Raw genomic sequence first — 13,936 nt, 5'->3', positions numbered from 1 at the left:
CACCAGGATTGCCGTCTGCTTCTCCGGCCTCACCCATCTGCTGCACAGCACCCTCGGTAAACCCCACGTAACCTCGATCGCCGCCTGTTCTTGTGCCAACGAGCTTGCATCGTCTCACAGCACCAAGCAATCAAATCAGCACGGGCTTGGTGCCAGCATTTCCCCCTTGACTCCAGCGTAACCATATGGAGTTAGTCAGTCCTCGCCCTTGTTCAGAGAGTTGCTCTTGGTTTTACGCCAGCCCATTTAATTAATTGTTGGATGGTCAACGGCTTCACTTGTACAGAACACAGAGGATCCACAAAGATATAATATTAACACCCATTGGAAGGTATAATGGCGTAGATAGCAGAGTCGCTGCCTCACTGTTCCCATGATCGAACTGTCCGTGTGGAGGTTGCAGTCAGTGTGGTTTGCAGGGAGGGAGAGAGAGAGGGAGAGAGAGAGGTAGAGAGGGGGAGAGAGAGAGGGAGGGAGGGAGAGGGGAGAGGGGGGTGAGGGAGACGGGTTAGAGGGGGGAGTGAGAGAGGGGGGTGAGAGAGGGGGGAGAGAGGGGGGGAGAGAGGGGGGGAGAGAGGGGGGGAGAGAGGGGGGAGAGAGGGGTGAGAGAGGGGTGGGGGGAGAGAGGGGTGGGGGGAGAGAGGGGTGGGGGGAGAGGAAGAGAGGAAGGGAAGGAAGGAAGGGAGGAAAGGAGGGAGGAAGGGAGGAAGAGAGGAAGGGAGGAAGAGAGGGTGAAAGAGCGGTAAAAGAGGAAGGGTGAGAGAGGGAGGGAGAGAGGAAAGGAGAAAGAGAGGGAGTAAGAGAGGAAGGGAGAAAGAGTGGGAGAAAGAGAGGAAGGGAGAGAGGAAGGGAGAAAGAGAGGAAGGTAAAATTATATGTACCAATGAAAGATCAGTGACCCGAAATATTATCCATATTCCTCCCCCCTCAGAAGCTGCGTGACGTGTGTACCTCCAGAGTTTCTGTTCCATTTCAGATCTGCAGTGATAATGTGGAGGACAAGTTGGCAGAATACTTCAGTGTGTTTTTTTTTTCTCAAGTATGTGGAGAATGAGCTAAGGATCAGTCTCATTAATATCTCGTATGGTAGAATGAGATCTGATTAATTGATAATAGTGGTGAAAGGACCTCTGGGGAAGTGCAAATGAAAATATGATAGAATTTTAGATTGATCTTGGGAATAATCTGAAAATGGACTTAACAAAGTAAATTCAGTAGATATGTTGGGCAAGTTGGCAAATGTAGGTAGGCAAATGTTTAGTGAAAATGAATTGGAATAGAAGAGGCCTTAGTGAGATCGTACATAAAGCAATAACTATCATTTTGGTCCCATTATCTATGGAAGGGGACATTTGCCTCAGTGGTAATTTAATCAAAGTTCATGAGACTGATTTTCTAGATGATGGAGAAGTTTTTAATCCAGAGAAGAGTCAAAGTATATGGTGAACTGGCAGGAAAGTAGGGCAGAAGCCAAAATCAGATTTTGAACTATCTTTTTGAACAGTGGAACAAGATCCAGGGGCTCGATAGTGCCCTGGCGAGACCATGCCTGGAATAAAAATTACAGGTCTGCTCTCTCTATCAAAGGAAAGAATGACTAATGAAAGGGGATTGCAATGAAGGTTCTCAGATTGATATTTGGTACTGACGATGGTCCTAGGAGGAGATACTAGGCAGAAAGGACCTACGTCTTTCAGGTATGGGAAAGTGATAAGTGAACTCATTAAAACAAAAAAATATTGGGGGGCTTGACAGAATAGATAGAGGGGTGATGTTTCTCCAGAATCAGAGGTCACTGGCTCAAAATAAAGGGCACCCATTCAGGACTAAAATGAGAAGAAATCTCTTCACTTAGAGGCAATGAATGTTTAGAATTTTCTACCAAAGAAAGCTGGATGAACAAGTACGAGAAGGATAGGATTTTGGATATTAAGGGCATCTAGGGATATGGAATTACTGCTGGAAAATGACACTGAGGTAATAGATTAACCTTGATCTTGTAGAATAGCAGGGCAGACATGAGCAGCTAATGTTCCTGAAGGGGTGCCACTTATAAGGAAATTATCCTGTTCAGGTGAAAATGAACATGTTGGACTACAATGAGTGAGAGGTGACCGAATTAACGTAAAAGTTGTCGGATGTCGAGGCGTATAAATGCTGGGAAAATGTTTTCCCTAGATGGGGAATCTAGAACCAGGATTTATAGTTTCAGAACAAGGGAGACGTGATGAAGAAATGTCTTCACACAAGAAGAGTTGTGTGCAGGGTGTCGACCCGAAACATCACCCATCCATGTTCTTCAGGGATGCTGCCTGACCCGCTGAGTTACTCCAGCACTTTGTGCCTTTTGTGAACCATTGCAATTTTCATGCACGGAGGGCTGTGAATATTCAGCCATTAACCATACCAAGGACAGAGCCAAAGAGTTTGGATCCTACACGAAACAGGATTTGGAAATGATGCGGGAAGTAGAAGAGTAAGTCGCCAGGTCCCCACAACAGCAGAGCAGGTTTAAAGGATAGTTTTAAAAGGAATAGATAAGGTAGTCAGACAGAGTCTCTTGTCCAGGGTAGGGGAACCGAGAACCAGAGGACCAAGGTTTAGGATGAGAGGGGAAAGATTTGATAGGAAACTGAGAGGTAACGTTTTCACACAAATGGCGGAGGGTCTATGGAACGAGCTTCCGGAGGAGGAGGTAGTTGAGGCTGGTGCTATTGCAGCATTTAAGAAACATTTAGACAGGTACATGGATAGGACAGGTTTAGAGGGATATGGAGCAAACGCAGGGAGGTGGGACTAATGTAGATAGTTGGTCAGTGTGGGCAAGTTGGGCCGAAGGGCCTGTTTCCACACTCTATGACTGATTGATTCATTGCCGCTATTCAGGATATTGTAATATACTTGCACTGGTCGAAATCTGAACTCTTGCACTTTCTTATTTTAATTTCTCCAGCCATTAGCGGTTATGAATTTGAGAAGCTGAGGTCTCAAGCTCTGAAACTGCCCATCCTCCCTAAACCTCTCTCCCTTCTATTTCCTTCTTTGAGACACAGTTGAAAACATGACAAAATGTTCATGTGTCGTAGTGTGACATTTTGTTTCAAAATTCTCCGATGATGTGCAATACAGGTGCTAAACAAATGCATCGCAGTAATGAATCAGGTCAAGCAGGAACGGTGCTACTGCATAGCTTTACCAGTACGGCTATTACCTCCGTCCCACAGGAGACTCTACTGGTGGTAAGCGTCTGACCTTCACTAGGTCTTGTTATGATACATGGTTGTGATTTTGATCAACCTCCCACATAGCAGCCCAGGGCAGAGCCAGGCGGAGGTCGCAGTGTGGCTGTGTGTGTACGGTTTAAATATTCATGCCTGCAATGGTGTTTATGCAGTTTCCAACGGTTACTTTAATTATTAGCAACTATTCTAACAGTCTACTGCAAGGAAAGAATTTCCCCAGGGCAAAGCCACGGGTTCCGATGGTGTCAGCCCTAGGGTACGCGAGGTGTGGGCCAGACCATTGTGCGGACTACTCCAACTTATCTTTAACCTGAGCCTGAGCCTGGAGAGGGTTCCTGTGATGTGGAAGTCATCCTGCCGGGTTCCTGTAACGAAGAGGACCCGCCCCAGCTCCCCCACTGACTACAGACCGGTCGGTGGCACTGACATCACACATCATGGAGTTTCTGGAGAGGCTGGTGCTCACTCACCTGTGACCCCTGGTTAAACCCTAGCAGGTTAAACCCTACCTGGACCCCCTGCAGTTCACTTATCAAACAAAGATGGCGATCGAGGACGTCATCATCCACCTGCTCCATCGTTCCTATGCTCACCTGGATAAGCCGGGAAGCACTGTGTGAGTCCTGTCTCCAGTCTGAGAAATGCCCCTTGGTTATTCTGTCTCCTGTCTAACATTCCAAATCCATGCTGCTATTGCACTTTCATTCCATAGCTTTCAATCAACAGAAAACCAAAAATTCAGCACTTTATTAAATGTTTTATGGTAATATATGTTTCCCACATCCACAGCATTTCCCTCATTAATCCTCTCCATCACCTCATGAAAACCTCTATCAACCGACCTTTAATAAATCCATGACAACTTTTCCTCTAATCACTTCACACTTGCCCGTGTGACTGCTAATACTGTTCCTGATTGGTTTGCTGTGACATTTAACAGCCAACTACATTGGTTGAGTCTGAAATCACCCACAGACTAGACAGGCGAGGATGAAGGTTTTCTCCCTCAAAGTACACGAGTGAATGTAATCTGACAGTCTTTGCAGTTATCATTACTGGGATCAGTTGTTAAGATTGATTGCAGCCTTCAGGATTTAATATTAAACACACTAACTTTTGGTGATTCACTCTTTCTTTCTGTCTATATCAAAACTGGCCATTTCTGCCTATCATTATTTTGTCTGGGTTTTTCTTTCCCCGCTGGGCATACCTCACAGATTTACCATTGACAACACATGACATGGACAAAGAAGCTTCATCTGATTTAACTGTTACTTAGCCGCCACTTTTAGTTATCTGGTCTCATCCCATCAGAAATATTCCATTTGTTCTATGAATCCCTCCCCCCATCTTCCATACGACTGAAACCTAACTTGTTTTCACTCCTTCACAAATCTGACGAAGGACCTTTGAGCTGAAACATTTATTCTTCTTCTGTCTCCACATATGCTGGATCACCTGCTGAGTGTTTCCAGTTCCTTCTGTTTCTGTTTCAGATGTTCAGAATTTGAACTTTTTTTGAACAGTCGTTTTGTTTCCAGATTATTGATTTAACTTCCAATGGTGCGTGGTGGATTTTGAATTTAGGTTTCTGGGTTACTGGTCTGATAATTTAACAGCTGCACCACTACCGTATCTAACTCTTGAAACTTTGGTTTCAACATCTCACTTGGCAGCTCACATTGTAAAAGGGCCAACATCAGCAAAAAGGTTTACAAAGATACCAACATGTAGACTGGGGTACAGATCAACTTGTCTGAACTTTTAATTCTTCACGAGATATCATTATAGGCCCTTCGGCCCACTGGGTCTGCGCAGACCAGCGTTCCCCGCACACTTACACTATCCTGCACACAGTAGGGACAATTCACAATTATACCAAGCCAATTAACCTACAAACCTGTACGTCTTTGGAGTGTGGGAGGAAACCGGAGATCCCAGAGAAAACCCACGCAGGTCATGGGGAGAACGTACAAACTCCGTACAGACAAGCACCGGGATCGAACACGAGTCTCCGGCACTGTAAGGCAGCAACTCTACCGCTGCGCCACCATGCAGCTCAAATGATTGTGCCCAGATTTTACAGAAGGAGAGGTGCTTACCCACTTTCTTCTGCTTCTCCCCATAAACTGCAGTAATCTCTTGCAACTCCTGGTACTTCCCAGCTAAGCGCAGCTTGCTGTTGTCCAGCCGGGGCTTCATGCTGAGGTTAGCCTCTGCGATCCTCCGGTTATTGGCCAGGATTATCTCCCCCTCCTTCTGGAGCGCCTGCAACTGAATCAGAAACGCACACATTAGCCCAAGAGACCCACTAACAGGTCATTCAGAGAACGTAGTTTTCCAGCAATGGTTTTTCTGTGCCATTTGACACTGTGTGTTATCTATAGCGTTGATGCTTTGGGTGACACACTTAGCTACATCTTGGATTTTAAAATGTCATTTGTTGCGTTCAAAGGTCATTGCTTTGTTCAACACTACTGCATCGCTGTATTGGCTTTGAGTTTGACTTTGAGTTTAGTTTATTGTCACGTGTATCGAGGTACAGTGAAAAGCTTTTGCTGCGTGCTAACCAGTCAGCACAGAAAGAGCGATAATGCTATTAACCATCCATTGACTGTATTTTTCAGGAATCATGCCTGGTTCATTGGTTCTGAGTGTTTTTACTGAATGCAAAGCTCTATTAGCAATAACTTCACCGGTCTCCAAGAAAGAAAGAGGCCAAAAACAAAGCTAAGCATGAGGAATCACTAAAGCGAAATGAACACTGTAGTTTCTTCGTGTCTCCTAGATTCGCACAGCTTAAGAATTCCACAGAAAGACCTTTGGTACATTGTTCAAATACCAATCTCGGCTGCTGAGCTAAAGCAATGGGAACTAAATATCGACAAGGCAAGGAGGCATTCAGGGTAGATGATCAAACACCAACATGCAGGAGGATGGATCAGCACGTACAAAAAACGTTCATGAATGTTGGTGACTATTGGTTGTGTTGTTAAAGGGTTCAAATGGTCACTGTCAACAGTTGAGGCTTTCGACATGTTTACTAAATTATTTCACAATACAACGATCGATGTCAGTGATCACGTGATTCAAATATATTCAAATAAAACTGAAAATACTTCAGTTTTTGAACAAATACACATTTAGAATGTGACTGACTTCCTGACTTCGAGACCAAGCCTGAAGAAGGGTCGATACTGCCTGACCTGTGGAACATTTTCATCTTTATTTCAGATTTCCTGCAGTTGCAGGTTTTTTTGCATGGATTAACAGCTGGATAACCGTGACAAGCTTGTTATGTTATCAAGAGCGAGACTGATAAAACTGATATTAATACATTCTTGATTGCAGTGAAGGGTATATTTGCTAATATTTCCAAGGAAATATTAGCAAATATACCCTAATTTCCAAGGAATATTTGCTAAAATCGGCCAAGTTAAAAATAAGGAAGGTCAGATGCAAAAGATTCCGTAAATACGAAGCAACTTAAACTGGAAATGGTTCGAGGCAGAGAGCTTAGTCAGACTAAAGGTAAAGAGAAGCGTTTCTGGTAGAGATGGGATTGATGCTTCGGTCAGATGATAGATGAGTGTTACTGATCTTTTGAAGGGACGGGTTCACTTAGGTCACTGTCCTCTGCAGTTACTAAAATCATTTATAATATCGCCGGCTTCCTTTACCTTCTGCTGCGAGTTAATTGCAATTAATTGTCTGGTTAATTATTAATGAAATTGTCCGCCAGAGAAAAAAATATCAATCTCTTAATTGTCAATCTGCATGGATCATTTCTCACCGCTCATTACTGACAAACAGGCAGAGAGAGGAGGCTAACGTTGTATCACTGAAGCATGAACATCACGCGATGGCAAACACGGAGGGAGGGAGGCCATTTTTTTCTTGAGGGTGGAATTTCCATCTCCTGCTGCCTGTTTCTCTTCTCTTCTCCCTTGAGAAGGAATCCTGCAACCACCACGCACCCCATTAGACAAGGAGAAGGAAAATTCAGGTGAAGGCCTGAATGCAACAATTCCTGCCATTATCTAACCTGATTTTGAGCAGCAATATTTCATTTATCTGTACACTTTTGGCAAGTTTCTGCCTACTAAAATGGCGCCATGACATTCTAGGGTTTTTAGGGCCGAGTGGTCTATCTTGTTCCTCTAGTATCTTTGATCATGCTCTTGACCATGTTGGTCCTTGTTGATGGTGAAAAAGCTTTGAGTGTCGGAAGGAGCACCTTTCATCACAGGATACCCAGCCTCTGACCTGCTCTTTTGACCATAGTGGCTGCTCCAGCTGAGCTTCAGTTGTGAAGAAGAATGCTTACCTTTGTTTGGGTGTATTCATTTTCAAACCAATTGATCAAAGATAAGGAGCATCGACAGTATATTTGAACATAGCGCCATCACTATACGTCCACCCTTCTCACCCCAATGAAGAGAGAGCTCTCTGGCTGGCTAAGTTCACAAAACATATCGACATACCGAAACCAGTTTGGGACATCGGTTACAACACACCTGTTTGGCATGGGGGTTATTATTAAACAGGCAGAAAAACGGCAATGTAAATTAGATGTGATAGAGAAAGCAGTCTTCGTAGAATTTAAGTGTAAATTATCCTAAACCAGTTTAGAGCATTTAGAATTAAATAGCTCATTGATTTTACTGCCTGCACGTTGACGGCCAGACGGTCAAACAGAATAATGCTCCGAGCAAACCATACTTGAGCATCGTGATCAGTTGTACTCATTGACAAATAATGGAAGTATTCAGGCTACAGAGGCAATGGGGAGTAATCTCCAGAGCTGGGATCTGAGTCATGAGATAAAATGGGGGAGGGGTACCAGGCCAGAATTTTACAAAGCAATGGAAGATATTAAAAGAATGGCAAAGGAAACAGTTTCAAACGTGAAAATAGACAAATGGCCATTGGTTCAAGTAAAAACACAATTTAGGACAGAAATTTGGTGTTCCTTTTAGGTTCTAGAAGTGATTAAAGTAACTATCTAATATGGGTTATCGGTAAAAGATAATTGTTGGCACAAAGATACTTTGAGCAGCCAGACAGACAGAGTGCAATTTTCAGTAGGAAAGGACACCAGGTCAGAGCTGGATAAGAACATGATGGATGAAAAACTGGAGATGCTGGATATCTGATATAGGAGATGCTGCAAATACTCAACGAGTCAGGTGGCATCTTGCGCTCCCCTATCCTCACTCAACGTTGTCTATCTACATCTCCTCCTGACAGATCAAATGCCACCAGCCAGTCTTCAGCACTTTCATTTGTATCATTCAGTCTCTTTTGGTCTCTCCCTATCATGGAGGTTCTATTTGCACTCTCCCACCTCTCTGCAACTTAAAGCAGGCCAAGTCTTCCTTCTTTTCTTCGTTCCAATGAAAGATATTGACTTGTTTCGCTCTCCACATTAAACCTTCTGTTTCAGATACAGCTTGGAGGTGTAAACGGTCTGACCATTTAACGAGCAAGAAGATGCAGTAACGCAAGAGAAAGTACAATTGTTAAGAGTGGATGAATTATATAATGAGTAGAATGGTCTTCCTCATCCATTGCAATCCTGAGAGATTTACTTAAATGTGTTTTTTATGAGAGCAAATCAGATCAAAGTAGACAGCATAATCGAATCAAAACTAACCGAGGCCGCAGATGCACAGCATGAAATTAAATGGAAAGCTCGTACAGGAATTAAATTTAAGCAGAATTTCATCACTCTTCATAATAGGGGTTTAGCTCAGCATGACCCTTCCAACCCACACACCCAACAGGCCTGATTCACACGTCCTCCAGCTGTGTCCATCTGGTGACCCCATCCAGGAGATCCATTGGTCTTAAGCACTTCAACCAAATCTGCCGCAGTGCCTGTATAATTCTTGGATCCAGATACACAACTGAAATTGGATAACAAATTAGCACTTGCTGTGATGAAGGCTGCTGGAAAATATTTACTTCATAATTTAAACTACTTTATTTCTTGCAATTTTAGAGTTGTTACATCCTCTCTCCATGCTGTTCCCTATCATCTGGCTCAGTTGCTTGTTGCTTGTAAGATTGAACTCAGGCTATACTGGAAGGTATACTGGCCTTTAAATTGAGGTGTCCAGCTGTGTGCCTCAGTCTGTTTGATTAGACATTGAGGAGCAGGATGGTGTCTTTGAGCCTTTGTGTTATATTCCATCAAAAGTCACCAAAATACAGACCATTAACTAGTATATTCCAACCAGTAAGAACGACTGCTGCATCTTCTTGACTTCCTATAACTGTGAAGTATTGTATTAAGATTTTGTGAAGGTGCTACATCAATGAAAGTCTGCAGAAGGGTCCCAACCTGAAACGTCACTTGTACATTCCCATCCCTAGATGCTGCCTGACCCGCTGTGTTCCTCCAGCACTTTATGCTTTGCTCAAGATTTGAGAATCTGCAGTTTCTTGTGTCAACATAAATGGAATGCTTTAGTATTGCATTTTCTATACTCTTTTCTCGTCCTTTTTGATATTTATTGAAATATATATTTTAGTTAATATTTACACTTCCCCGTTGTTTCTCTTTATCCAGTTGCTTAATTTAGTCCACTTATGGTCCTTAATTATTCTAATAGTACTTTTCCTGTTCTGACAATATGGAAATTATGTTTTGCTTACATTTATAGGTATTAGGTATATAATTTTCCAGCAGTCTCAATAGGATTCACACATTTTTCGCCCTTCCTCAGCTGGACAATCTTTTAGTGATATTTCCTGTTGCAGGGGCCAAAGGACTGTAAATTCTGACTCAGTGATTGTTTCCTCTCTAACACCTCGTAGGCAGCGTGATGTAAACAAAGTTCCTCTTCACTTCTCTTGAATCCAAACCTAAAATCTCTCCTCAACCTTCTGTGTTGCAATGTGAACAACCCAGCCTCTCCAGCACTGCCTGACTATTAATTACTTATCTCCACTGGGGAACTTTTACAGATACAGTTTCTGTCCTTTTTTTTGAAAAAAAAGATAAATTATCCCACTCACATTTTTAATTGTTTTCATTGATAAGACGGCAGTGAAGTTCCCGGGCATACATAACTCTGATCGAAGGTATTTATTCACAAAATGCTGGAGGCCTTCGACAAGGTCCCACATAGGAGATTGGTGTACAAACTTAAAGCACACGGTATTGAGGGTTCAGTGTTGAGGTGGATAGAAAATTGGTTGGCGGACAGGAAGCAAAGAGTAGGAATAAACGGGTCCTTTTCGGAATGGCAGGCAGTGACTAGTGGGGTACCGCAAGGCTCAGTGCTGGGACCCCAGTTATTTACAGTGTATATTAATGATTTGGACGAGGGAATTGAATGCAACATCTCTAAGTTTGCGGATGACACGAAGCTGGGTGGCAGTGTTAGCTGCGAGGAGGATGCTAGGAGGCTGCAGAGTGCCTTGGATAGATTAGCAGAGTGGGCAAATGCATGGCAGATGCAATATAATGTGGATAAATGTGAGGTTATCCACTTTGGCGGCAAGAACAGGAAAGCAGAGTATTACCTGAATGGTGACCGATTGGGAGAAGGGGAGATGCAACGTGACCTGGGTGTCATGGTGCACCAGTCATTGAAAGCAAGCATGCAGGTGCAGCAGGCAGTGAAGAAAGCGAATGGTATGTTGGCATTCATAGCAAGAGGATTTGAGTTTAGGAGCAGGGAGGTTCTGCTGCAGTTGTACAGGGCCTTGGTGAGACGGCACCTGGAGTATTGTGTGCAGTTTTGGTCTCCTAACCTGAGGAAAGACGTTCTTGCCTTAGAGGGAGTACAGAGAAGGTTCACCAGATTGATCCCTGGGATGGCGGGACTTACATATGAGGAAAGACTGGATAGACTGGGCTTGTACTCGCTGGAATTTAGAAGACTGAGGGGGGATCTGAAAGAAATATATAAAATTCTTAAGGGGTTGGAGAGGCTAGATGCGGGAAGATTGTTCCCGATGTTGGGGGAGTCCAGAACCAGGGGTCACAGCTTAAGGATAAGGGGGAAGTCTTTTAGGACCGAGATGAGAAAACATTTCTTCACACAGAGAGTGGTGAGTCTGTGGAATTCTCTGCCACAGAAGGAAGTTGAGGCCAGTTCATTGGCTATATTTAAGAGGGAGTTAGATGTGGCCCTTTTTGCTAAAGGGATCAGGGGGTATGGAGAGAAGGCAGGTACAGGCTACTGAGCTGAATGATCAGCCATGATCATATTGAATGGCGGTGCAGGCTCAAAGGGCCGAATGGCGTACTCCTGCACCTATTTTCTATGTTTCTATGTAACTCAGCAGGTCAGGCAGCATCTCGGGAGAGACGGAATGGGCGACGTTTCTTCTTCCCATTCCTTCTCTCCCGAGATGCTGCCTGACCTGCTGAGTTACTCCAGCATTTTGTGAATAAATACCTTCGATTTGTACCAGCATCTGCAGTTATTTTCTTATACTACATAACTCTGATAATCTGTCCTGGGCCCAGCACATTGATACAACCACAGAGAAAGCTCATTGATGCCTCTACTTTTAGTTTAGTTTGGAGATACAGGCCCTTCGGCCCACCGAGTTCATGCCGACCAGCAATTCACATACACTAGCACTATCCCACACAATAGGGACAATTTACAATTCTACCAAAGCCAATTAATCTACAAACCTGTATATCTTTGGAGTCTGGAAGGAGACTGGAGCAGACGGATAACACCCACATGGTGACGAGGAGAACGTGCAAACTCTGTTCAGGCAGCTCCTGTAGTCAGGATCAAATGTCTTTGTCTAGTTTACTTTAAATAACTGACAATGTAATAAATAATGAAGTTTTTGCTGTGGTGCCTAATATTGCTGCAGTAAGTAAGAATTTAATTGTTCTGGTTCATGTATGATAAAGGAACATTTTGACTCTGATTAGGAAAGATCAAGGTTAACTTGGCATGCATTGGGCACCTTTTCCAAGCTATTTCAACCAAGAGGAGTTTACAATTAGGCATCACCAGTTTATAGAGGCAAGCTAGGAATTTATAATAGAAAGTTGACAAAACGATTTTGAATGTTGTTTTATGGATCGCTGTTGTTGGTTGTACAAGAAATGGTTCTGGACATCAGCAGAATAAAGGGGTATGAGGATAGGGCATGGAAATGGTATTGTGGTGGAAGAACTGCCATGATCATATTGAAACGTGAAGCCGGCTGACTTCTATATAATCAGCCTGTATTCAGCAACAACCTGTTCATTTAACACCTACTCAAACAAGGAAAACTGTTGGAGACACAAGTAACTGCAGATGTTAGTTTATAAAACAAAAAGACACAACGCGCTGGGGTAACTCGGCGGGTCAATTGGCATTTCTGGAGAACATGGAAAAGAATAGCTCAAATCTGGCTCCAGTGACAATGTTCCGGAGGCCGTTCTTATTGGGGGCACCTATGTACAACAGTGCTTGTTAGCAGAGGTCCACGGGGCCAAGAGGGTCCCCCTATCAGCACACGCGGGACCCAGCCCTTGCTTTCAGTAGGGGATCTTTATCTTCGTTGTTGAGTTAACGCGAGCAACAGAGTAGATGTCACCAGACAGTGCAGTCATCTCCGCTCTTTGTTCCAAACTCGTACCAGAGTTCACATGCTCTGATGCCCAGCCTCGCTGCATTGTTCTGGCTACCAACCCCTTCTCCATTTCTCGTCCCATCACCATCCCCTCTCTCCCTGTCCACATAAGAGGTTTTCAAGCATCTCACGTTTGACAATCCGTGGCTTTGATCTGTAAGTATCTGTTAATTACACATGGTCCCACACTGCCTGCCGTTGCGTTGGGGAGAGTGCATGACAAACTGAGGAAGGTTCAAAGCCTGGGTTCTTTACAAAGCGCCTGGTGTCTGTCTCTGTGTGTGTGTGTGTGTGTGTGTCTGTGTGTGTGTGTGTGTGTGTGTGTGTGTGTGTGTGTGTCTGTGTGTGTGTGTGTGTGTGTGTGTGTGTGTGTGTGTCTGTCTCTGTGTGTGTGTGTGTGTGTGTGTGTGTGTGTGTGTGTGTGTGTGTGTGTGTGTGTCTGTCTGTCTCTGTGTGTGTGTGTGTGTGTGCGCCCTACCTGCGGGCTCAGTTGAACCATTGACGCCAGTTTCACCTCGTCCTCCAGCACATCCTTCAGGTGCCGGGTGCTGAAGATGCCGAAGCGGTCCCGGGACATGCTGCAGCCGGGTTTGCCACGGGGGGAGAGGCGAGCGCCACCGAGTTAACAGCGGAGCCGGGCCATGATGCAGAAGGCAGCAGGCGATGTTACACAGGGCAGCGATGCGGGGCGGAGAGTGTGCGGCGGGGCGAGGCGAGGCGAGGCGGGGCTGCGAGGCGTCGGCTGGAGGGAGGGAGGGAGGGAGAGAGACGCCAAGCAGGCCAACATGTTGCTCAGTTACAAGTTGCAACAGCTACAAACCCATCAAGCAGATGGCCAGGCGGGTGAGACCACACCTGGACAGTTACAGTTTTGGTCTCCTCATCTGAGAAAAGACATCCTTGCCATAGAGGGAGTACAGAGAAGGTTCACCAGATTTTGATTCCTGGGATGGCAGGACTTTCATATGAAGAAAGACTGGCTTGTACTCGCTGGAATTTAGAAGATTGAAGGGGGGATCTTATAGAAACTTACAAAATTCTTAAGGGGTTGTTGGACAGGCTAGATTGCAGGAAGATTGTTCCCGATGTTG

General features: G+C 44.5%; 1 protein-coding gene across 1 annotated transcript in view; it reads right to left on the bottom strand.

The window, feature by feature from the left end:
• vps37d (VPS37D subunit of ESCRT-I) overlaps positions 1-13,422 on the bottom strand; it is a 30,115-nt gene extending 16,693 nt beyond the window's left edge. Inside the window, exons 1-2 of the mRNA XM_078422092.1 lie at positions 13,324-13,422; positions 5,345-5,516 (exon numbers count right to left, since the gene is read on the bottom strand). Coding sequence (XP_078278218.1) covers positions 5,345-5,516; positions 13,324-13,422 — 271 coding nt within the window. The remainder of the gene's footprint in view (positions 1-5,344; positions 5,517-13,323) is intronic.
• Between the last annotated feature and the right edge of the window lie 514 nt (positions 13,423-13,936).

The sequence above is a fragment of the Rhinoraja longicauda genome, chromosome 26 (assembly GCF_053455715.1).
Source record: "Rhinoraja longicauda isolate Sanriku21f chromosome 26, sRhiLon1.1, whole genome shotgun sequence".
Taxonomy (NCBI): domain Eukaryota; kingdom Metazoa; phylum Chordata; class Chondrichthyes; order Rajiformes; family Arhynchobatidae; genus Rhinoraja; species Rhinoraja longicauda.
This window is presented reverse-complemented; position numbering and strand designations above follow the sequence as displayed.